The sequence below is a fragment of the Aquarana catesbeiana genome, linkage group LG02 (assembly GCF_042186555.1).
Source record: "Aquarana catesbeiana isolate 2022-GZ linkage group LG02, ASM4218655v1, whole genome shotgun sequence".
NCBI classification, from domain to species: domain Eukaryota; kingdom Metazoa; phylum Chordata; class Amphibia; order Anura; family Ranidae; genus Aquarana; species Aquarana catesbeiana.
The window spans coordinates 388,069,935-388,094,482 of NC_133325.1; the positions used below are offsets into that span (position 1 = coordinate 388,069,935).

Below are 24,548 nucleotides of genomic sequence, written 5' to 3' on the forward strand. Positions count from 1 at the left end.
TTTTGGGAGAGTAATTGTCTGTTTTTATTGCTATACGCAAGTTTTTTAAACCAGTTGCCCAAGGATTTGCTTAGGCCCCTTTCACACTGGAGCGGTTTTCAGGCGGTATTGCGCTAAAAATACCGCCTGAAAACCGCCCCTAAACAGCCTCCGCTGTTTGTTCAGCGTGAAAGCCCGAGGGCTTTCACACTGAAGCGGTGCGCAGGCAGGGCGGTGAAAAAAGTCCTGCAAACCACTTTTTTGGAGCGGTGAAGGAGCGGTGTATTCACCGCTCCTTCACCGCTCCTGCCCATTGAAATCAATGGGACAGCGCGGCTATACCGCGGTAATACCGCGGCTATAGCCGCGCTGTACGAGGGATTTTAACCCTTTTTCGGCCGCCAGCGGGGGTTAAAACCGCACAGCTAGCGGCCGAATACCGCTGCAAGAACGACGGTACAGCAGCGCTAAAAATAGCGCTGTTGTACCGCCGACGCCCCCACCGCCCCAGTGTGAAAGGGGCTTGTGTGTGACTCCCTTTGCAAGTTTTACTTGTTATTTTTTGAATAAATGTTTTTTATGGGTTACACTATGGGCGCATATGCTTTTTATTTTTATTTTTCATCCTGCTAATGAACCAACCCTGACTGGATCACGTTTGACGCTTTGGAGTTTCCCTTCATAAGGAGATGTAACGCGCACATTTTACCATACTATTAAAGAGGCTTTAATACTTGGTGTCACCTGGTGGTGGAAGCACTACGAATTGTGATTGTGGGGACACTGGTGGAGCAAGTGAATCATGGATGATTTGTTTCCTTTGGACTTTCTTGTTTCACATATATTTTTCCTTTTTATCCCTTGTGAATGGGCTCTTATGAACACTTATTTACATATTTCTTTATACACATTTTTTCACCTAATAAGTTTGATGTCATTATATTGATTTATTTTTGTGTTTTCACAATATTGAGTTTTCACATTTTCAATTTTTTTTTAGCACTGCTTCATATATTTATCACAATTCTTGCATTTAGTGCCACAGATTGTTTAAGTGGCTGCTCAGTTGTAATTTATATGTTTTAGCACGGATATCCTATATGATTTTTAAATATTATTTACTGCTTTAGAATTTGCTCTAAAATGCCACATGAAGTTTTTCAAAAAAATGTTTCCAATTCATCAAAAAATATTCCTAAAATTAAGCATGCATTATTACTGTAAAATGAGTGGTATTTATCTCATGAAAACATATAGTATTTTATTGCATGGCTGCAGTGGGAACTGAAACATTTTGTAACGGTATTCCTACCACTGTTAAATAGGGATGAGCCGAACACCTCCGGTTCGGTTCGCACCAGAACATACCGAACAGGCAAAAAACACAAGAACACACGAACACCGTTAAAGTCTATGGGACACGAACATGAAAAATCAAAAGTGCTCATTTTAAAGGCTTATATGCAAGTTATTGTCATAAAGTGTTTGGGGACCTGGGTCCTATCCCAGGGGACATGTATCAATGCATTTTTTTTTTTTTTTTTAATGGATGTTTTTTCAGGAGCAGTGATTTTTTAAATTCTTAACCACCTCAATACAGTGCACTTACACCCCTTTCCTTCCCAGAGTAATTTTCAGCTTTCAGCGCTCTCACACTTTGAATGACAATTACTCAGTCATGCAACACTGTACCCATATGAAATTTGCATCCTTTTTTCACACAAATAGAGCTTTCTTTTGGTATTTAATCACTAGTGGGTTTTTTATTTTTTGTGCTATAAATAAAAAAGTCTGTAAATTTTGTGAAAAAAATGCCTTTTTCTTTGTTTCTGTCATGAAATTTTGCAAATTAGTAATTTCTCTTCATAAATTTTGGCCAAAATTTATAATGCCGCATATCTTTGGTAAAAATAACCCAAATTAATGTATATTATTTGGTCTTTGTTAAAGTTATAGAGTCTACAAACTATGGTGCCAATCACTGAAAATTGATCACATCTGATCACACCCGATGTCCTGAAGGCCTATCTCATTTCTTGAGACACTAACAAGTCAGGAAAGTACAAATACCCCCCAAATTACCCCTTTTTAGAAAGTAGACATGCCAAGGTATTAAGTAAGTAGCATGGTGAGATTTGTAATTTTTTCCCACAATTCTTTGCAAAATGAATTTTTTTTTTTTTTTTTTAAATTGTCATATTAACAGGTTATTTCTCTCACAAAGCATATGCATACAACAAATTACACCCCAAAATACATTCATACTACTCTTCCCGAGTAGACTTTTATACAGCCTGGCCACATACAAGGGCCCAACATTAAAGTAGCACCATCAGGCGTTCTACGAGCATAAATGACACATCTCATTTCTCAACCACCTTTTACACTTTTGAAGGCCCTGGAGCACCAAGACAATGAAATTGCCCCCAAAATAACCCCATTTTGGAAAACAAACACCCCAACGTATAATCTATGAGGCATATTGAGTCTTTTGAACGGTTCATTTTTCCCAGAAGTTTTTGGAAAATGTGGAAAAAAAATGAAAACGCATTTTTTTTATATACAGTTGTCCATTTATCAGATATTTCCAACACATAGCATGTACATGGCAAAGATGACAACCCAAAATACATTCTGCTACTTCTCCTGAGTATGGCGATACCACATGTGTGAAACTTTTACACAGCCTGGCCACATACAGAGGCCCAACATTGAAGTAGCACCATCAGGCGTTCTACGAGCATAAATGACACATCTCATTTCTCCACCACCTATTACACTTTTGAATATATACAAATATGTGCGAGCGCTCAGGACAAGATTAGAAAATGCACTATTAAATAGATAGGTGTAAAATCAATCAATAAGCTAAAAACAAATAAGAACAAAGCAACTGCAGGGTAATATAATCAATAGTCCATGGCAACAGCATAGCTGTAACTGCAGAATAGTATAATCACTAGTCCATGGCAACAGCCAGTGAATGGCAGTAAACTTGTACAAAAGGGGTAAAAACAGGGTTAAAAAAAAGCTGAAATGTCTCTAAGAACAGCTAAAATGTCTCTAATTTGTGACCAGTGCTGAGGGCAAGCTTTCCAAGTGAGCGAAGTCAGCTCTCTAGTAAACATGGAAGAGAAGAAAAGAGAGAAAAGTGCTGAGTGCAGGTATTTATTTATGACAACAACAGGTTATCCACACTTACAGCTTAGTAAGGAGAAAACCCGGCTACAAACTGGGTACAGCTCCAGTAGCGGTCCCAGCATCCATGGCGTGGATACGGCAGAGTTGAGCAGAAGAGATGGCCTCGATCCCCCACAGGAGGAAGCAGACAGACCGCTGCTCTGGATGGGAGTCCCGTAATCCAAGACGAGGGCGTGTGACGTCACCGGAGTGAAGAGAACCACAATGCGTTTCTGAGCATGCGCGAAGTTCCCACTGGGCATGCGCGCTCCTTTATCAAGTGTAGGGCAGATGGGGAAGAACACTACCTTATATAGCTCCGCATAGAAGGAAAAAACACTAACAGCTGATGGAGTAAACACAATTAACTGAAACAGAGTATTAAAAGGACATGTTGAAAAACAAAAATAAGATTAAAAACAAAGACCGCTGACAGGGAAAGAGGGGGAAAGGGGGAGCGGACCTAATGGTAAATATTAAAGAATGAAAAATATGAAAAAATAATAATAAAAAACAAAAGATAATAAAAAAAAATATATATATATATAAATAAAAAAGGTGAAAGAGAGGGGGGGGGGAATTGAAACAGTGTTGTGGGGAGTATGATTACAATAAAAATTATATATACATATATCATGGAAAAAACATATGTATATATGATAACAATTATATTGCTGAAGGGGAACCAAAAATGATTATATTACTGAAGGGGAACCAGAAATGAACCAAAAATGATAATATGTCACGTGACAGCGACTTCTATCTAAAGATGGATAGTGGGTGGATGGGGATAAGACATTATTAGCTATTAGAAATATTTTAAAACAGTAAACTAAGGGTACATTGCAGCTAAGCTGGTAAATAACTAAAGGTAATAGGAACTCTTAGTGACAATTATGTATACTGGGAATAATGGCTAAATAAAAATAAACGTAAAAAATATAATATATGTGTATGCACTAAACAACATACATCATACATATATGCTTATAAAATACAGGTAATTCTATAGAGATGTATATATAAAAAAGAATACATCAAAAATACATATACACAGATCCATACTGGGATGGGAACAAGGAGATAATGGCTAGAAGGTTATATGATGGTGTTAACTTCTAATTCTTCATTTAACCCATTGGGCGCAAGAGTATCAAGGGTGTATAGCCAAAAAGTCTCGTGTTCGCATAACTTGGAGAACCGTTCAGCCTCAGACAAGTTACGGGGTATCGACTCTAGGACCCACACCTGTAAGCCAGCAGTTGATTGATTGTGATGCTCCAAAAAGTGGCGAGGAACGCTATGTTCATCGCAACCTTTCTCGATAAATCTGCGATGTTTGCCAAAATGTTGTCACAATGGGCGAATAGTGCGACCGACATATAATGATTTGCATGGGCATGTCAGACAATAAACCACATATTCAGTAGAGCAGTTATAAAATCCCTCCAACTGGTATATCATATCTTTATGTTGAAAGCTCCGTTGGCCATGTCGCACGAAAGCGCAAGTTTTACAGAGTGATTTATTGAACCTATACATGCCAGTGAGAGGGATAAGAACCAGAGGGTTATTGGGTTTAGTGCATTTTGGTTTGCTGGGTGCTATCTTATTTTTTAAAGTTGGGGCCCTTCTATAGGTGACCTTCGGTCTATTAGTGAGGCTATTATTAAGGAAGGGATCCTGTTTTAAAATATTCCAGTGTTTATGGAGAATATGCTCCATTTTCTTATATTTGCCATGGTATCTGGTAATAAAACGCACAGTATCATTTTCCAGCTGTTTTTTAATCTTAGTTTTTTTTCCGGAAAGAAAGGTGGTGTAGGCCTGGTCTACCAAATTGTCCGGGTATCCCTTATCTAAAAATTTATTTTTGAGATGCACGCTTTGAGAGATGTAATCTGAATCTCTAGTGCAGTTAGTTACCATTAGGTCTGCTCCCCCTTTCCCCCTCCTTCCCTGTCAGCGGTCTTTGTTTTTAATCTTATTTTTGTTTTTCAACATGTCCTTTTAATACTCTGTTTCAGTTAATTGTGTTTACTCCATCAGCTGTTAGTGTTTTTTCCTTCTATGCGGAGCTATATAAGGTAGTGTTCTTCCCCATCTGCCCTACACTTGATAAAGGAGCGCGCATGCCCAGTGGGAACTTCGCGCATGCTCAGAAACGCGTTGTGGTTCTCTTCACTCCGGTGACATCACACGCCCTCATCTTGGATTACGGGACTCCCATCCAGCGCAGCGCGAGCATGCGCGAAGTTCCCACTGGGCATGCGCGCTCCTTTATCAAGTGTAGGGCAGATGGGGAAGAACACTACCTTATATAGCTCCGCATAGAAGGAAAAAACACTAACAGCTGATGGAGTAAACACAATTAACTGAAACAGAGTATTAAAAGGACATGTTGAAAAACAAAAATAAGATTAAAAACAAAGACCGCTGACAGGGAAGGAGGGGGAAAGGGGGAGCAGACCTAATGGTAACTAACTGCACTAGAGATTCAGATTACATCTCTCAAAGCGTGCATCTGTCTGCTTCCTCCTGTGGGGGATCGAGGCCATCTCTTCTGCTCATCACTGCCGTTTCCACGCCATGGACGCTGGGACCGTTACTGGAGCCGTACCCCGTTTGTAGCCGGTTTTCTCCTTACTAAGCTGTAAGTGTGGATAACCTGTTGTTGTTAGAAATAAATACCTGCACTCAGAGGCGCTTTTCTCTCTTTTCTTCTCTTCCATATTACACTTTTGAAGGCCCTGGAGCACCAGGACAATGGAATTGCCCCCAAAATGACCCCACCCCATTTTTGAAAGCAAACACTCCAACGTATAATCTATGAGGCATAATGAGTCTTTTGAAGCATTCATTTTTTTCCAGAAGTTTTTGGAAAATATGGAAAAAAAAATAAAAACACATTTTTTTTTACACAAAGTTTTCCATTTATAAGATATTTCCAACACATAACAAATACATAGCAAAAATGACACCCCAAAATACATTCTGCTACTCCTCCTGAGTATGGCGATACCACATGTGTGAGCCTTTTACATAGCCTGGCCACATACAGAGGCCCAACATCCAAGTAGCACCATCAGGCGTTCTAGGAGCATAAATGACATATATAATTTCCTGGCAACCTATCATTTTTGAAGGCCCTTCATATATCTAACACAAAGCACGTACATACCAAGAATTACGATCCAAAATAAATTCTATTGCGGAAAGGGTAAAAAAATAAATAAAAGCATTACCTGTGCTTTTAGTAGTATCCACAGAGGAGAGCACTGGTCCAGGCAGCAGAAAGGGATGTGCTTAGCGACAGCAATAGTAATTATCCAGGCAGCAGGCAAGAATATTGTCTATAGTTAGCACAAGGATATTGTCAGCACAGCACAATCCATAGAAATTGTCCAGACAGAGACAGCCAGCACAGCCATAATATTAGTCCTGGTACACTGTTACCTGCAGACACTTATTATTGTACCGCTCTCCAGCCCTTCATAAACATACTGCCTTTTGCTACAGCTAATTATTTGGATAGTCCAGGTAGCAGTGTGGTTCGTTCATGCGGCAGGCAGAGGCATGATGGCAGTAAGTCAGCAACAGGCTGAGGGCTGCAATCAGGTAAGACCTGTGCACAGGGGCACAGGGGCACAGGGGTAGAGGCTTCGACCCACCCAAATCTCTATGAAGCCTCCTGACTCCAGACCCTAATCTGGAAATTCTGAAACCCGGAGAAAACAAAAAAAATGTTTTTCTCCATCCGGAAAAACAATTCTGGAGCCCCTCACATATGTGAGACCCCTGTGTACTACAGTAGCAGGGCAACAGATCTGTCCAAGCAAACGGTAGGCAGGGGCATAGTCAAAAAACAGGCCAGGGTCAGTTAACGTGGAAGGCAGTGGCATGGTTATTTGGGGAAGCATGGAAAATGGTCAGCACAGATGATGGAAATGGTTAAAAATATGGGCTAATATTTTAGGGATGTATGATAAAGTTGGAAGCATTCACCAATGCAAAGGCCAGGTTGGGAGGGACACTGGGGACAATGGTAGCTGGTATCTTTTCAAAATCCTCTTTTGGTGCACACTTGACATTTTTTTTGCCATCTTCAGGCTGCTTAAGATGGTTGGAATGTGGAAGGGCAAGTGGCGCTCATGAATTTGGCTAACAGCATCAGAGCGAAGGTCTTGTGGGGGGATCTTAGATTGATTGAGGAGGGACGTGTCAACTTCTTCTATATATTTTAGGAAGGGGGCAGGGCTTTCCATGGATTTGGTGTAGACTACGTAGGAATTATAAATGGCCAAATGGATGAGATAAATTGCTACCTTCTTTTACCAGAATCGGGAACCTCCTTATTGACAAATAGGGATGAATCATTTGATCATTGAAATCCACCCCCCCCCCCCTTCCATGTAGAGATTATTATCTTGGACACATGTTGGCTTTTCAATGGGACCTTGTCTTCTTTGAACTTCAATTGTAGTGTCATCATGGATGGTGGACATCATGTGCACGTCCCTTTTATCCTTGCAACGAAGTGCTGGCCTTGAGGTGGATCTCAATGTTGCTCTTTCCCTCCTTTGCAGCTTTTTGTTCGCTAGAGATTGTGGGAAGCCCTTCCTATTCTTTCTGGAGGTTCTGCAGGTTTTTGCGATGTATAAGTGTTTGAAAAGGGGCAGGCTGGTGTAGAAGTTGTCAAGGTATATGTGATATCCTTTGTTCAGAAGTGGGTATGCCAGGTCCCATACAATCTTTCCAGTTGTGCCCATGTAGGCCGGGCACTCAGGGGACTGGAGCTGGGAATCTCTTCCTTCATATATGCGGAACGCATACAGATATCCCGTGGCTCTCTCACAGAGCTTGTAAAATTTTACTCTGTATCTGGCCCTTTTGCAAGGAATATATTGCTTTATTCCTAGCCGGCCTGAAAATGGTACCAGGGACTCATCGACACGTATATTCTGATCGGGGACATAGAGTTCTGCCAATTGTTGGGAAAAGAAATTTATCAGTGGGCGAATTTTATATCACTTGTTGTCATTTGGATGATTGCGGGGAGGGCATTGGGTATTGTCACTAAAATGAAGAAAGCGCATTATCATCTCATATCAGGACCTGGACATTACGGCAGAATAAATGGGCATGTGGTGGTAGGGGTTGGTGGACCAATAGGCATGTCCTTCATTTGTTTTTGTAATCCCCATGTTTATGGTGAGGCCCATAAACAATTTGAACTCCTCCAAATTCAGATCTGTCCACTCAAACGGATGGGCATATGATGATTGGGGGTTGTTGGCAATATACTGCTGGGCATATAAATTTGTCTGGTCCACAATGAATTGCAGCAAAGTGTTGGGCAAAAACAGATAAAAAAAAATCAATCGCTGTGAAATTTTGGGTGTTGGTTTGCACACCTGGCTGTGCTGTGAAAGGGGGAATAATTGGTGATCCCGAGTCGGAAGGCAGCCATGTTGGGTTGGCAAGAGCATCTGGCATGTATGTAGAGGCCCTGGCTCTTGGGGGACGTGACACTCTAGTAGTTTGGGGATTTGAATTTCCTGTGCTGGTTCTCAGGCGTGATGTGGCAGCACTGGTACTGGGCCTGGGCATTTGTTCCTGGGGCCTTTCGCCGGCAGCAGCGCTGGTACTGGGCATTTGTTCCTGGGGCCTATCGTTGGCAGCAGCGCTGGTACTGGGCCTGGGAATTTGTTCTTGGGGCCTATTGCTGACGGCAGCGCTGGTACTGGGCCTGAAAATATAATCCTGGTTGCTGGCAGATGCCTGGTTTCCAGAGTGCCATGCCCTTTTAGGAGGGACCCATTCTTCCTCCGAATCATTTGCCGATTCATTATTCTCAACCGGTTCAAATGCCGAATTTGATTTGGAATCTGATAAGAACTCCCCGCTGCTCTCATCAGTCATGGAGAGGATCTGGAACGTCTACTCACTAGTATAAAATCTTTTGGACATGACGCTGATGGCTGTATGACAGGTGGCAGGTGACGGTCACTGATGGGCTGTGCGATGGGTGGCAGGTGACGTTCACTGATAGGTGATGACGGTGTGATAGGCGTTGGTCACTGATTGGTGACGGTCACTGAAGGGTGACAGGCAGGGGCGGATCCAGAGCCTAGTCTCGGGAGGGGCACTGGCAGAAAATACACTAACTGACCCCCATACTACACTAACTGACCCCCATACTACACTAACTGACCCCCATACTACACTAACTGACCACCATACTACACTAACTGACCACATACTACACTAACTGACCACCATACTACACTAACTGACCACCATACTACACTAACTGACCCCCATACTACACTAACTGACCACCATACTACACTAACTGACCACCATACTACACTAACTGACCACTATACTACACTAACTGAACCCCATACTACACTAACTGACTTTCTCTCTCTCTCTCTCCCCCCCCTGTGACAGGACTGTCACGAGGGAGTCTCACTCACCTTCGTGTCTGGCTGGCCTGCATCAGTCTGGAGGAGGAGAAGACAGCGGCGGCTCACAATGCTTCTCTCCCCCGCGCTGTAGCTGCCATGTTCAGTGTCTGGCGCACCGCTCTGTGATTGGGCGTATGGGGGTCATGTGCGGAGGCGAGACTTCAGGAGTAATCATGGACAGGCCAGCTCTACGCCTCACGTGACCCCCATACGCCCAATCACAGGGCGCCTGACACTGAACATGGCGGCCGGAGCCCGGGGACACAGGAAGATAAAATTAGGAGGAGGCAGCCAATGACACATACTGGCGCCCCCCTAAATGTCATGCCCAGGGCCACGGCACCCCCCACGCTAGGAACTCACCTGCCAACTCCCGCTGACTGGCCCACCCGCACACTCGTCCCTGAGCCCTGACTGGCCTGTTCATCACACTAATTTCTCGGTGGGGGCAATTGCCCCGTTGCCCCCCCCGGATCCGCCCCTGGTGACAGGCCACGGTCACCGATGGGTGCACTGCTGATGGTCACTGATGGGTGACGGGTAATGGCCAACAGTCAATGATGGGTGACGGGTGATGGCTGATGGTCACTGATGGGTGACAGGTGCACTGCTGACAGTCACTGATAGGTGATGGGTGCACCGCTGATGGTCACTGATGGGTGATGGGTGACAGTTGACGGTCACTGATGGGTGATAGGTGACGATCACTGATGGGTGAAAGGTGACGGTCACTGATGGGTGTTGGTGACGGTTGACGATCACTGATGGGTGATGGTGACAGTTGATGGTCACTGATGGCTGATGGTTTCCCGTGCACATTCCCTGTTTAAATGGGCGGATGTCATATGACGCCCGCCCAGAACGAGAGCAGCGCCGCCTGGCCGTCATATGACGGACGGGGGGCGGCAAGCGGTTAAAGTGAAACAATAAAAATTAAATATTCCTTTAAATATCATGCCTGGGGGTTGTTTTATAGTATACCTGTAAAGTGGCGCAGTTTTCCCGTGTTGCCACAAATTTTAAAAAAAATGGCGTCGGGGGCCCCCCAAAATTCATACCAGACCCTCATCTGAGCGTGCAACATGGGAGGCCACAGGAAAAGAGGGGGGACAAGAGAACGCCCCCCCTCCTGAACCGTACCAGGCCACATGCCCTCAACATGGGTTGGGTGCTTTGGAGTAGCCCCCCAAAGCACCTTGTCACCATGTTGATGGGGACAAGGGCCTCATCCCCACAACCCTTGCCCGGTGGTTGTGGGGGTCTGCGGGTGGGGGGCTTATCGGAATTTGAAAGCCCCCTTTAACAGGGGCACCCCCAGATCCCGCCCCCCATGTGAATTGGTAACAGGGTACATTGTACCCCTACCATTTCACATAAAAAGTATCAAAAATGGTAAAAAAGACAAGAGACAGCTTGGGACAAGTCCTTTATTAAAAAATAAAAGAATAAAAATGTCCAGCGATGTAAATTCATGCCGTCCGACGGGCCGAAAAAAAGAAAAAAGCCGCAACCGTTCCGTGGCTCACATCGTGAGGCGGGGCCATCCGGTGATGTAAACGGGTAAACCCCGTCCCCCTCTGACGCTGCGGGGAAGCCACGGGAAGCCCTCACAACCACCGAATTTTTGGTTCGGGGTTTCCCTTAATATTCATACCAGACCCAAAGGGCGTGGTAATGGACTGGGGGGGGACCCATGCCCTTTTTTTCAATGAGTTTTAACTATATTGCCGAGACCCAACAATTCATTACAGCTGCGATCAGCTTTAACCACTTCGCTACCCGGCCATAGTAATATGACGTCCACAGATGGGATCTCCCATCCTGGGTGGACGTCATATGACGGCCTGGGCTTACCGGCCACCTAGGGGGCTCGCGCGATCCACGTCCTGATCCAGATCCACATCCTGTCAGTTGAGATCCAGATCCATGTCCTGTCAGTTGAGAGGAGACCGATCTGTGTTCCCAGTACAACGGAACACTGATCGGTCTCCTCCCCTTGTACGTCCCCGCCCCCTACAGTTAGAATCATTCCCTAGGAAACATATTTAACCCCTTGTGTCCCCCTAGTGGTTAACCCCTTCACTGCCTGTCACATTTATACAGTAATCAATGCAATTTTATAGCATTGATCGCTGTATAAATGTGAATGGTCCCAAAAATGTGTCAAAAGTGTCCGATGTGTCCGCCATAATGTCGCAGTCACGAAAAAAAATCACGATCACCGCTATTACTAGTAAAAAAAAAAAATAAATATTTTTTGTTTTAAAAATGCCATAAATCTATCCCGTAATTTGTAGACGCTATAACTTTTGCGCAAACCAATCAATATACGCTTATTGCATTTTTTTTTACCAAAAATATGTAGAATAATACGTATCGGCCGAAACTGAGGAAAAAATGTGTTTTTTTTTTTAAAAATTGGAATATTTATTATAGCAAAAAGTAAAAAATATTGTGTTTTTTTTCAAAATTGTCGCTCTTCTTTTGTTTATAGCGCAAAAAATAAAAACCGCAGAGGTGATCAAATACCACCAAAAGAAAGCTCTATTTGTGGGGAAAAAAGGACGTCAATTTTTTTTGGGTACAACATCGCACGACCGTGTAATTGTCGTTGAAAGTGCGACAGCGCTGAAAACTAAAAATTGGCCTCGGAAGGAAGGGGGTGAAAATGCCCTGTATTGAACCGGTTAAATGACAATTTTTCCTTTAGAAATGTAATTTTGCTGTGGTACTGTTATAATCACGGGAATAATGCGCCACTTTACAGGCATACTATAGACACCCCCCAGGCACGATATTTAAAGGAATATTTCATTTTTATTGTTTCACTTTAAGCATTAAAAAAAAATCACTGCTCCCAAAAAGTCAGTTTTAAAAAAAAAAAAATTTGCATTGATACAAGTCCCCTGGGGCAGGACCCAGATCCCCAAACACTTTTTATGACAATAACTTGCATATAAGCCTTTAAAATTAGCACTTTTGATTTTTCATGTTAGTGTCCCATAGACTTTAACGGTGTTCCGGCGGCTTTCGAATTTGCCCCGAACACCGCATATTGTTCGGTGTTCGCAAAACATCCGAACAACCAAAGTTCGTCCCGAACTTATGCTCAGGCCGAACCGCTCGCCCATCCCTACTGCTAAATGTGACAGTTCATCTCAGGGCTGCTGGATCTTAAGGAGCCCACCCTGATGTCAGTGGGCGATTCCCTGCTGACAGAAGAATGTAAACAAAAGAGACGTTAAAAAATAAAAAAACAGTGTACATGATATGGATTTTGGAGGGGACCTCACATCAAATATAAAAAAAAAATGGCATTAGGGCCCCTAGTCCATACCAGATCCTTATCCGAGCATGCAAGCAAGCAGGTCACATAAGAGGGGGGACAAGCATGTGGCCCCACTCTTGAACCGTACAGGCCACATGCCCTGAACATAGGGGGGGTACTTTACCTTGGGGGGGGGACACTCCCTGGCAAAGCACCCTGTCCTCATGTTGATAAAGACAAGGACCTCTTCCCCTAAACCCTGGCTCAGTGGTTGTGGGCGTGTGAGGGTGACTTATCAAAATCTTTAATCCCCTTTTAACAAGTGGGCCCCCAGATCCCAGCCCTCCCATGTGAATGAGTAAGGGGTACATAGTACCCCTTACTCATTCACCAAAAAAAGTTAAGGATAAAAACACAAGACCATGTTTGACAAGTCCTTTATAAAACAATAAACAAAATCAATGCTGCCTGCTGACTTGACCGCTTCATCGCTTGTCTCCTGCCTACTGACAAGGGGCAAGGCCAATGGCGTCTTAATGGGGCAGGGCCAGATGGTTATGTCATTGACAATGCATGAACACATCCAGGCTTGGTCAATTACATCACAAGGCAGTGGGGACAGCCGACACCGTCATTGACCGAATATGGATGTGTGGATGTTTCCATGTGTGATCAACCATACATGCTGTTGCTTGGCCCCTCCCCTAATGGCATCATTGACCCTGTTCTCCTTGTTTACTTAAGTGGTGAGGGGAAGTTGCGTGACAGTCAGCAGGAGCCAAGCAACAGCAATCATATCGGGGGGAGGTGAGATTTTTTTATTCTTGTGTGACGGGCAGGCGACATGCATCTAGAGAAAATTTGTGACAGTCACAAAGCAACTCTTCTATGAGGGCAAACCAGTGATGAAAGTATTAATTTTTATTGAAACTATCCAAAAATGTAATTCTAAATACAAATAACAATGAGAAAAATTAACTAAATATACATCCCTATTCCCAATACATACTAAAAAGACATATAGTCTAAAGAGGACATAGGTGGCCACCGTCTTCCAATTTCACCATACAAATCTCTCTCTATTAGAGAGTTAGAGAGAGATTTGTATGGTGAAATTGGAAGACGGTGACCACCTATGTCCTCTTTAGACTATATGTCTTTTTAGTATGTATTGGGAATAGGGATGTATATTTAATTAATTTTTGTCATTGTTATTTGTATTTAGAATTACATTTTTGGATAGTTTCAATAAAAATTAATACTTTCATCACTGGTTTGCCCTCATAGAAGAGTTGCTTCGTGACTGTCACAAATTTTCTCTAGATTGATTTTTAACTCAGAGGACAACCAAATCCCGGTATCTCTGGTATCTATACCATAACCTGGGATACCCCGATCTGGACAGTGAAACTGGTTAAATCCCCAAATGGTTAGGCCAATTCAAGGCCATTATCTCGCATAGGGGTATACCGGATAGGAGGAGTTGAGATTCCCCCTTCTTTTATTTCCTTTTTTCTTTGAGGCGACATGCATCATAATTGACGATAGATATACATTGGGGGACTTTTAATTTTTTTTAAATAAGGGACTCCTCAAAAACTACGTGTTGTGTTTATTTAACAATGGGCTTCCAGATTCCAATAAGTCAACCACCCCCCACACCCCCACATCCACTTAGGATTGTGGGGAAGAAGCCCTTTTTTCATCTACATTGGAAAAAGGTACTTCCCACTCATGTTGAGGGCATGTGGCATGGTGTAGCTCAGGAGGAGAGGGGGTTCACGCTTGTTTCCCCCCTTTCCTGGCCTGCCAGGCTGCATGTTGGCATAAGGGTCGGTATGGATTTTGGGGGGACCTCACGCCTTTTTTTGCTTTTTTGGCATGAGGTCTCCCCAAAATCCATACAAGACCTGAATGGCCTTGTATGAATCAATGGGGGGGACCTTCTGCTGTTTTATTTTTTAATGTCTTTTGTTTACATTCTGCTGTCAGTGGGTAATCCCCCACTGACAGCAGGAATGAGTTGTGGTGGTTAGGACGCTGGTGGGTGCCGACTCCTTAACCACCAGCTCTATTTCTCTATTTGTATTCCTTAAATAAGGCTTGGCTAGACCATTACTTGTTTAACTCAAATCTTGGCGAGTGGGCCTTGGCGCCAAGCAGCCACATATTTGTGTGCATTAGTGCAAAGAGAGCTGTGCTGAGAGCGCACACGATGTGCGATCCTGGCACAGTTACCAGCGGCTATGTGACCGCTGTAACAGCCAATCGTGGCGGTCACATGACCTTAGGACCCACCCCACCTCCCGGCATTCAAAACCCATTAAGGGGCTGGCAGGCACCGGTTACAAGGGGTTAACAAATTAATTTATTTATTCTTGTGAATTGACTTTCATGTTTATTTGCAAATGGAGAGCTTTTCATAAACTCCAGCCAGCATGGGGCATCTGCAAGGATGAATAAAGTAAGGAAGGTTTAGAAGTCTAGTTTTTATACAGTAGTTATCTGAGGCTCTGTTAGAAAGACTCCCTCTTCCTATCCAGCTAACAATGGTTTAATCACAAAGGAAATGAGGGACAATCTGCAACGATGACAGAAGTAAGAATCAAAGAGGATTTCTAGCCTTCCCCAGTTCAAATATAGAAAAGTGTTTTTTTTACTGTCTGTATTGTTGTTGGAGTTACCCTCATTTCCTGTCTGGTAAATCCTTGTCAGATACTATACCAGTTTTTTTCCACGCTACCATGCTATCATGCAAATTGTGTACCAAATTCAAGAAATAATATAAATGATTGCTGCAGCTGTTGCCATGTGTAAGGCTCCATTCACACTAGCGCGTTTTTTGATGCATTTTGCATTTTGCAGAAATGCACGGGAATTTTTTAACATGGGTTCCTATGGAACATATTCACATCAATGCTTTTTTGTTTCTCTGCATTTTTGGAAAGGGTCAGGGACTTTTTTTCATGCAAAATGCAGCGTTTTGCATGTAATAGAATTTAATGGACAAGCATCAAAAACGCAAGTGCACCGTTTTTGCAGCGTTTTTGATGCGTTTTTGCCGTTTTTTTTTTTTTTTAATTTTTAAAAAAATTTTTTTTAGACTGTAAAAAAAAACTGTAAAAAAAAAAAAAAAAAAAAACGCAAAACGCAAATCGCGGCAAAAACGCTGCAAAACCCAAAAACGCCGCAAAAACGCTGCTCAAAAACGTGGCAAGCATGCAAAAAAACCTCCAAAAACGCCCAAAAGCAACATGCATAGGTGTGAATCGAGCCTTACCACACCAAAAAAATGCAATAAAAATAAATAAAACGCAGCGTAATCAAACAAAACTAAACCATATACATAGCATATAAATCTCTTTCAAATGCATGAATAATGGATCCATGTGAATATCTTCCATCCCAAAATATAAAGTGGCAAGTTCAAACTGCAGTGTAACATTCACTTATATGCAAATGATGATGAATAGTGAAAAAAAGCTATTTTTTACACACTATATTGCCAAAAGTATTGGGATGCCTGCCTTTACACGCACATGAACTTTAATGGCATCCCAGTCTTAGTCTGTAGGGTTCAATATTGAGTTGGCCCACCCATTGCAGCTATAACAGCTTCAACTCTTCTGGGAAGGCTGTCCACAAGGTTTAGGAGTGTGTCTATGGGATTGTTTGACCATTCTTCCAGAAGCACATTTGTGAGGTCAGGCACTGATGGTTGATGAGTAGGCCTGGCTCGCAGTCTCAGCTCTTATTCACCCTAAAGGTGTTCTATCGGGTAGAGGTCAGGACTCTGGGCAGGCCAGTCAAGTTCCTCCACCCCAAACTCGCTCATCCGTGTCTTTATGAATCTTGCTTTCTGCACTGGTGCGCAGTCATTTTGGACATGTTGGAACAAGAAGGTGCCCTCCCCAAACTGTTCCCACAAAGTTGGGAGCATGAAATTGTCCAAAATGTCTTAGTATGCTGACGCCTTAATATTTCCCTTCACTGGAACTAAGGGGCACCATACCCCCCCCCCCCCCACACCAAACTTTACACTTGGCACAATGCAGTCAGGTAAGTACCATTATCCTAGCAAACGCCAAACCCAGACACATCCATTGGATTGCCAGACAGAGAAGCGACATTCGTCACTCCAGAGAACATGTTTCCACTGTCAGTCCAGTGGCTGTGTACTTTACACCACTGCATCTGACGCTTTGCTTCGCACTTGGTGATGTAAGGCTTGGATGCAACTGCTCAGCCATGGAAACCCATTCCATGAAGCTCTCTACACACTGTTGTGCTAATCTGAATGCCGCACAAGCTTTGGAGGTCTGTAGCTATTGACTCTGCAGACAGTTGGCAACTTCTGTGCACTGTAGGCTTTAGCATGCGCTGACACCACTCTGTCATTTTACGTGGCCTACCACTTTGTGGCTGAGTTTCCGTTGTTCCCAGTTGTTTCCCCTTTGTTATAATACCACTAACAGTTGACCATGGAATATTTAGTAGCAAGGAAATTTCACGGATGGACTTATTGCACAGGTGGCAACCTATCACAGTACCACGCTTGAATTCACTGAGCTCCTGAGAGCGACCCATTCTTTCACAAATGTTTGTAGAAGCAGTCTGCATGTCTAGGTGCTTGATACCTGTGATCATAGAGGTGATTGGAACACCTGAATCCAATGATTTGTAGGGGTGTCCCAATACTTTTGGCAATATAGTGTATATTTTGTGATGGAAAATATTCAGATAATATTTTTTTAGTCACACAACTCTATTATTCATGTATTTGAAATAGATTTCTATGCTATGTATATGGTTTCGTTTTGTTCGATTTGTGCAGAGTTTTATTTATTTTTATTAAATTCTTGTCAAAAGTGAAGGTAAATTTCTCTAAAAAAGCCACAAAAAAACACAAGTTCTAACCCTCCCCACTCTATCCTAAACTAAGAAAACAGTTTTGGCCAGATATATAGTACACTTTAAAGTCTATTGAAGGGTTGTTGTGCAGTTTCAGCATTTCCTCCTTTTCTTTTTAATAGTAAAATTTGATTAGCACAGTGTCTTATAACAGGTTTCTGTGGTGAAGGAAACTATGTGTACCCTATCAGTCTGAATTTTCTTGATCATCCAGCCTATATAGTATAGGGCTATGCTGTATTCTGTTTACAAACTATTTTTATTAGGAAAGTCAAAATGAGGTACAATTGTACAAAAAATATTAAAGTGGAGCTCCAACTCAAACAAAAAAAATTAGTAATGTGTTTAAAAAAAAAAAAAAAATTTGGAGAAATTTTTTTTTTTTACTCACCTCTAAATGCCTGTTGCTAGGGGGTCCCTCGTAGTCTGCCTCCTTCGGTGCCTGGGCTCCTGACGTCACTTCCCTCGCCGCAGGAAGGGAGATCGCCTTTCTCCCCTCCCTCTTGTCAATCATCAGGGACACATGACCGGTCCCAGATGATTGGGGGGCCAGTGACAGCGGGCGGCTCGCGTATGCGCAGTGGGTGCCCGGCTGTGAAGCCACAGCCGGGCGCCCACAGTTAGAATGCCGGCGCCACTGAGCAGAGGGGGAGACGAGCGGGGCTTCGATCCCCCACATCGCTGGACCCTGGGACAGGTAAGTGTCTAATTAAAAGTCAGCAGCTGCAGTATTTGTAGCTGCTGACTATTCATTTTTTTTTTTTTAAATGGGAACCCCACTTTAAGTACAAATTTATAACAGAAATAGAGGATTTATGCTTTATTCTTTGTGGTGTTTTGTGGGTTAAGATTGTAGTTTTTAAATCTGTATTGTTAATAATAAGTATAACAAGATATCAATTCAATACAGAGGTCATTGAATTGGTTCCCCCTTATGAAAATTACAGTAGCATTTGAGTACAAAATTAGACTGGAGCGATAACACATTGTTAATCTACACCTGTATGCAATCAGGAAAATATAAGAAGCAGATAAATCAAGACCAAGAAAGAGAAAGACTTTGGAAGAAGAACTTTAACAAACCACCTGCTCTGTGTGTCTCGATATGATTGGCTTACATTTGACTTATAAAATTGCCCAAAGCAGTCCTACACTTTGTTTCCATTCCTCTGCTTCCATTGTGGTTTGTACCCTAATGAGCAAGTCTTTCAGTGTCGGTGCTCTGCTTTGTTGTTATAATAACAATACCAGACTTTTTGCAGAAATCAGGAATTGGGGGGGGGGGGGGACTTTTGTAGGCTCCCACAGACATAGTGGTGGCATGAAGATCCAAAGGGGATTGTTTGCAAGGGTATATTGTGTGACCTTTACAATCAAGTCCCTTGCTTTTTTCCAAAATGGCCTAATATAAAGGCACTCCCACAGAAGATGCAGTAGCCTGCTTTGCTGATTGCATTCCTGCCAACATTTCACTGAGACAATTAAGCCACAATTAATCCAAGACCCTATACCATGTAAAGATTAATTTATGGCACATTTCCACATTTCTTGTCTTTTAGAGGGAACTGATAAGATATGGTCTACCTTAACAATTTTAGAAATCACCCCTTCTGAAAATTGCCTACCTAGTTCTTCTTCAAATGCCCTAATATAGTATGGGACCGTTGTGGATGTCTTTCCCAAGAGAACCCTACACATATCTGAAAGGATTCATAGAGAGAGGTCATAGTTTTTACATAATGTTCCTTCTTACATGCTCAAAACAGTGTGCCCAAACTATGCTGAAAATAAACAGTTGGGTATGTTGCCAAGAGTCTAGGAGGGACTGTCCCCATTCCTGTCATAGGTGATCCAATGTTCTCAAGTGGAAGTCCTCTAGCAAGCAAAAACGCCTAACTTCTCAGCAATAGCTTTTGCATGTGATACTTAGTAGGTTTCATGTTCTTTTACTTTGCAGAATACTTGGCTCACTGTTAGAAGGATGAGATCTGTGTCTTCCCAGTATATTGTAAAGCATGGCCATTAGTGCTGGTGGACATAACACAGATTTAGTCTTTTACCAACATGTCAGTGTTGGTTTTCTAATCCCTTGTACATTTTTAATTGAGGGGAGGGTGCATTCTGAGTGGTTTAACTGTGTAAAAGTACTCTTGCTTGTGAATTCATAGATATTTTTTTTTTTATTCCCAGGGAGTTGATGCAAGTCCATGGATTTATGTTGTGGTTTAATTCATGTGTCTCTAATTACTTGCATTACTGGATGTGAGGATGTTGATGTAGCACCCTCTAGTGTAGAGTGCTAGGCAGGGTAGTGTACATAGGTTTTTGTAGAGTTAGTAAATTGTTTGGCTTGACTGGCAGCCAAGCCTGTGTTTAATCTGGGTCAGGGTCAGTGACTCAGAGAGGCTGGTATGATTCACAGGCAGCATCTCTGATACCTCCCCCTACTTCTAGAAACTTGGAGAAGATTCTAGAAGAATAGGAGTGGAGGTAAGGGAGAGCTGCTTGGAGTATTCATTAGGGCCCTGACCAATACCCAACAGATGGGTTGGCAGGGGGCAGGCCACCTCATAAATACTCTGAGTCAGCCCAGCAGGGGCAGTGGAGTTCAGGTAGAAGTTTGGAGATGGAGTGCTAGGAGGCTGTCGGAGACCCCTGAGGTTAGCCCTCTAGTCAGGGGGGGTGACCTCGGGTCTGGGCTTGGGTGCGGAAAGGACCCTCTTCAGGACACACAGAGGTATCCTGACCCGTGGCATGGGAGCAGGTGTGAGGACAAGAGCCAGAGCACATCCGGGAGATCTCCAGGGAGAGAGACAGCCAACTGGCTGGTGAGTGAGACAGTTGGGAGGACTGAGAGGAAGCCTGGGAAGATCTGGGTGAGATCAGTCTGAGATGGGTGCAGAGTGAGTCTGGGAGGACCGTGGAGGAATAGCCAGGAGGGCCAGTGAAAGGGGCAGCTGCAGCCAGGTGGGCTGGCAGTGCCTGATGAGGTGGTGCTGGGATCAGTAGCCACAGGAGGACAGCTCGATATTGTGACTTATTTTTCTTTACACAAAGGGGCCATTGCTGGAGCTGAGAGTCAGTCAGATCCCATCCAACAGTATCCAGCTGGGAGTGATTTTTGTTTCTGCAAGCAAGTTTTGTGCAGGAGGCAGAAGAGGAGTGTATATAGAGACTGAAAATAGTTAAATGACCCTGAAGAGTTGCTTTGATCAAGTGGACATTTCCTAATATCCCTCACCCCATCCAAGTTTATTTTCCTGAATAAAACAAAAAAACCAAAGCGCTGGACTGTTTCCTGAGTCAAGTGTGCTGTAAAGATGTGGTGTGTCTGGCTGTGCAGGGTGGGGAATCCTTTTACACTTGTGGCTCCCTAGGGGGTGCGCCACATTGATAATGCCTGTACTGATGCTGACTGGGCTGCACTTTTGGAACTTTCTTTAACTGCATCCTACTGCTGTTACATCTAACCTTCGCCTTCAAAGAATTATTTTAAATTGTCAAAATTAGCTAAAATAGCATTATGGTCTTCAATTAATAAAAACACGAAAAAATTAAAACAATTTCAGTGGGCATGGCTATCAGAACTGTCACTGCTGATTCACAAGCCTGTAGCTTTACATCACTTGGCCACTGCTTTCTAGATTGACTGAACTGCCTCTGTTCCTGAACCTTTCCACTGTGAGCTGCAGTGTCTGGGAAGGGGAGTGAGTGAGACAAGAAAGGGAGATTTGTCTCACTCAGGAGGTTTAGACTGTCATACAGGGCCCTTTAGTTGTACCTTAGTAATTGTACTTGATATGATAAATATGTAAGTATGATAAATATAATAAGTATATAACTATGATAAGTATATAAGTATGAGTATTATATTCATAAATATAAAAGTATATAAGTATTATAAATATTGAAACTATCTGAACTAATGAAGCTAATAAATTAATTCAAGAAAATATTTATCTTCTCAGGTATATGTCGTATAAAAATTATATAGTAGTAACTGCTATCAGTGTCACACTTTGAGTTTTCATATAGTTATTGTTTTTCTCCTTTGTTTTTTGCAGTTGTGCCAAACTTAACAGCAGCAAATCTGAGTAACCCAGCTGATTATTCCTCATTCAAAACAAATAAATATTATCACATCTACAATAGAACTGCTGCTAACTACCCATGCTCTGATGTGGCTCCGAATACTGTTGGCATGATGCCAGTTGGATTTGAAGATAACTGCACCAATGTTAATTTTTGTAATGGTCCTTTAACCGAAACTGGACCTTACCGGTACATTTTGTTTCTTTTTTAAAGTTTAGATTCATTGTTAAAATATGTGAGACTAATGCCGTGTACACATTGGGCGGACTTTTCGACTGGACTGGTCTGACGGAACAAATTCGTCGGACAATCCGATCGTGTGTGGGCTTCATCGGACCTTCAGCGGACTTTTTCTGTCAAAAATCAGACGGAATTTAGATTTAGAACATGTTTCAAATCTTTCCGATGGACTCGAGTCTGATCGAAAAATCCATTTGTCTGTGGCGTGTGTCTATTGCACGAAATGACGTACAGGTACCTGCCTCAGTAAAAGTGTGGTAGGTAGTCCGCAAGTGGTTAAAGTATAACTAAAGGCAAAGCGTTATCTTACAGTTTTTGATAGAGTGGGGAGGTATTAGATTATCTATCAAGTTGTAAGCAGGGGTTAGTACCCCTTTTAGTGAGGTCCCATCCCTGGGTGGAGCTAGTGGGTGGAGTACAGTACCCCTATATAATCTGGTGTGGGAGGAGTCTTGAGCAGAGCAGTAATGGGAATAGACTACCCCTGGTATACAGCATGTAAGCCTGTAGCCTAAGGAGGAGAGTACCCTTTGGGGTAGGCTGTAGAGACTCTGGAGGAAAACCCACTTATGGAGGACCTACTTAGAGGACTGTGGGAGAGTTGGCCAGACATTCTTTGTTTATGTATTTCTACCCAGCGTGGATTGTACTACTGAACTTGAATTTATGGAGGTGAAGAATGTGATTTAAAGATCCATTAATCTGTTTCTACCACAGTAGAATTGTTTAAAGGCTGCTCATGTGGACACTCCTTTATGATCGGAGGTGGCCTCGAGGAAAGGATTTGCTATTTGTAGTAATGGGGTGGGTGAAACCTTAGTGCCAGTATTGGGCAGTTGACTATGACTATTGCATCCTTGGTGCACTGCAGAAGATGCCAAGCTTTCCTCTTTGAGGTTTTCCCTGACCCACCCTGTGAGTGTATAATGCCTTGGGAGGAGGCCGCCATCTGGGAAGAGGTCTCCCAAGTAATTCTTCAAAGAGGAACAGCCAGTATTATCAAAAAAATGTACAATTCTTTCTTGAAAGATCCACATGAACACTGAGAGCTAGTAAAAATGTATCTATAACAAACCTCACCCACATTCAATAATATTAGACAACGTCTGAAGACACAGATGGCGACCACAAGCAGACATACACTCCTCACAAATCGAATGAACTTCTAATCCTCATAAATGGATCCCAGTGGGAACATGAATGGATAAAGTCTTAGAGCGATTCGCTCAATATCTCATGGATGCAACTCCTTGAGCTTTTAACCATTCCACAGCTGGGTTAAATATTAGATATTTAAGAGCTGTTCAAAGACTTGACCCCGGTAAGGCAGATAGGAAAATAATGATGTATCTATGGCAAAAATAATAATGATATTGGAGTACGGTTTCCTAATGATGTAAACAGAGCAGGAATAAACACGGCAGCAGTATTCAGGGTTCCCCCAGGTAGCAGGATGTATGGTGATTGTCAAAAAAGTTCCTGTTACAGGTGGGGATGGGCTGCTGGATCTCTAAGGGGCAGGTGAGTGTGTGTATATGTGTACACTTCCCAGCCGGGAAGAAGGAATCGATACAGCTCACCACTCTCCCGATGTCCAGATTGTTCGCAGCCTCCAGACAAACAGACCGACAATCCACCCGTTTCCAAAAAGGATGGAAAACACAGAGGATAGAATAAAGGCTCCGTCCACTACTCCACGTGTACCGTGAGCATCCAGTGCCGTTGGCGTCCAGCGCCGTAGTTCCTGCAGGTAGCTGTAGTGCTTCTGTATCCTTTCAAACCTCCCGGGGTATGCGGAGGGGGGATTTCAGCTAGTAGGTGATCTGTGCCCTCATTGCAGAGAGCGTGATGATGTCATGCTGACGTGTTTCACTCCTGACTCGAGTTTCTTCAGAGCATGCGCAGACATGTGGTAAGTATCCTTATATAACCAGTGCGAAGTACAGCGTATGGTGTCTCCACAGAGTTCAGCAAACGTCCACTTCCGGTTACTCCACCAGTCACACGATAAAAAAAAAAGTGGCCAGCCATGGAGTGCAGCAGGGCTCCATGCACATCATAGGCTGTAAATAAATAAACATGGAAATAATAATAGTGAAATAAAAATAAAAATATAAAGAAAAAATAATGATAGTAAGAAAATAAATATATAGAAATGAATATAAAGTGAAAATAAGGGGAAAGGAAATAGAGATGTTGGGGGGATAGAGGAGACATAGAAATCCAACACAGTATTATAGCAAGTCCTCGATTGAGCACAGATTAGAGTCACTGCTGGGATATATTTTGTGGCAGGGTAAAGGATACCTCTAGGCATAGGAAAGGAAATTGCACCCAAGTATGGATCTTTGATGGTGGTTGAAAAGAGTAAGTATATAATCCAGCTTAGGAATTGATGAAAGTAG

The 24,548-nt window shown here is 42.9% G+C and overlaps 1 protein-coding gene across 1 annotated transcript in view; it reads left to right on the forward strand.

The window, feature by feature from the left end:
• LOC141128104 (uroplakin-3b-like protein 1) overlaps positions 1-24,548 on the forward strand; it is a 56,571-nt gene that overhangs the window by 13,642 nt on the left and 18,381 nt on the right. The window contains exon 3 of the mRNA XM_073615187.1: positions 21,876-22,092. Within this exon, the coding sequence (XP_073471288.1) occupies positions 21,876-22,092 (217 nt within the window). The remainder of the gene's footprint in view (positions 1-21,875; positions 22,093-24,548) is intronic.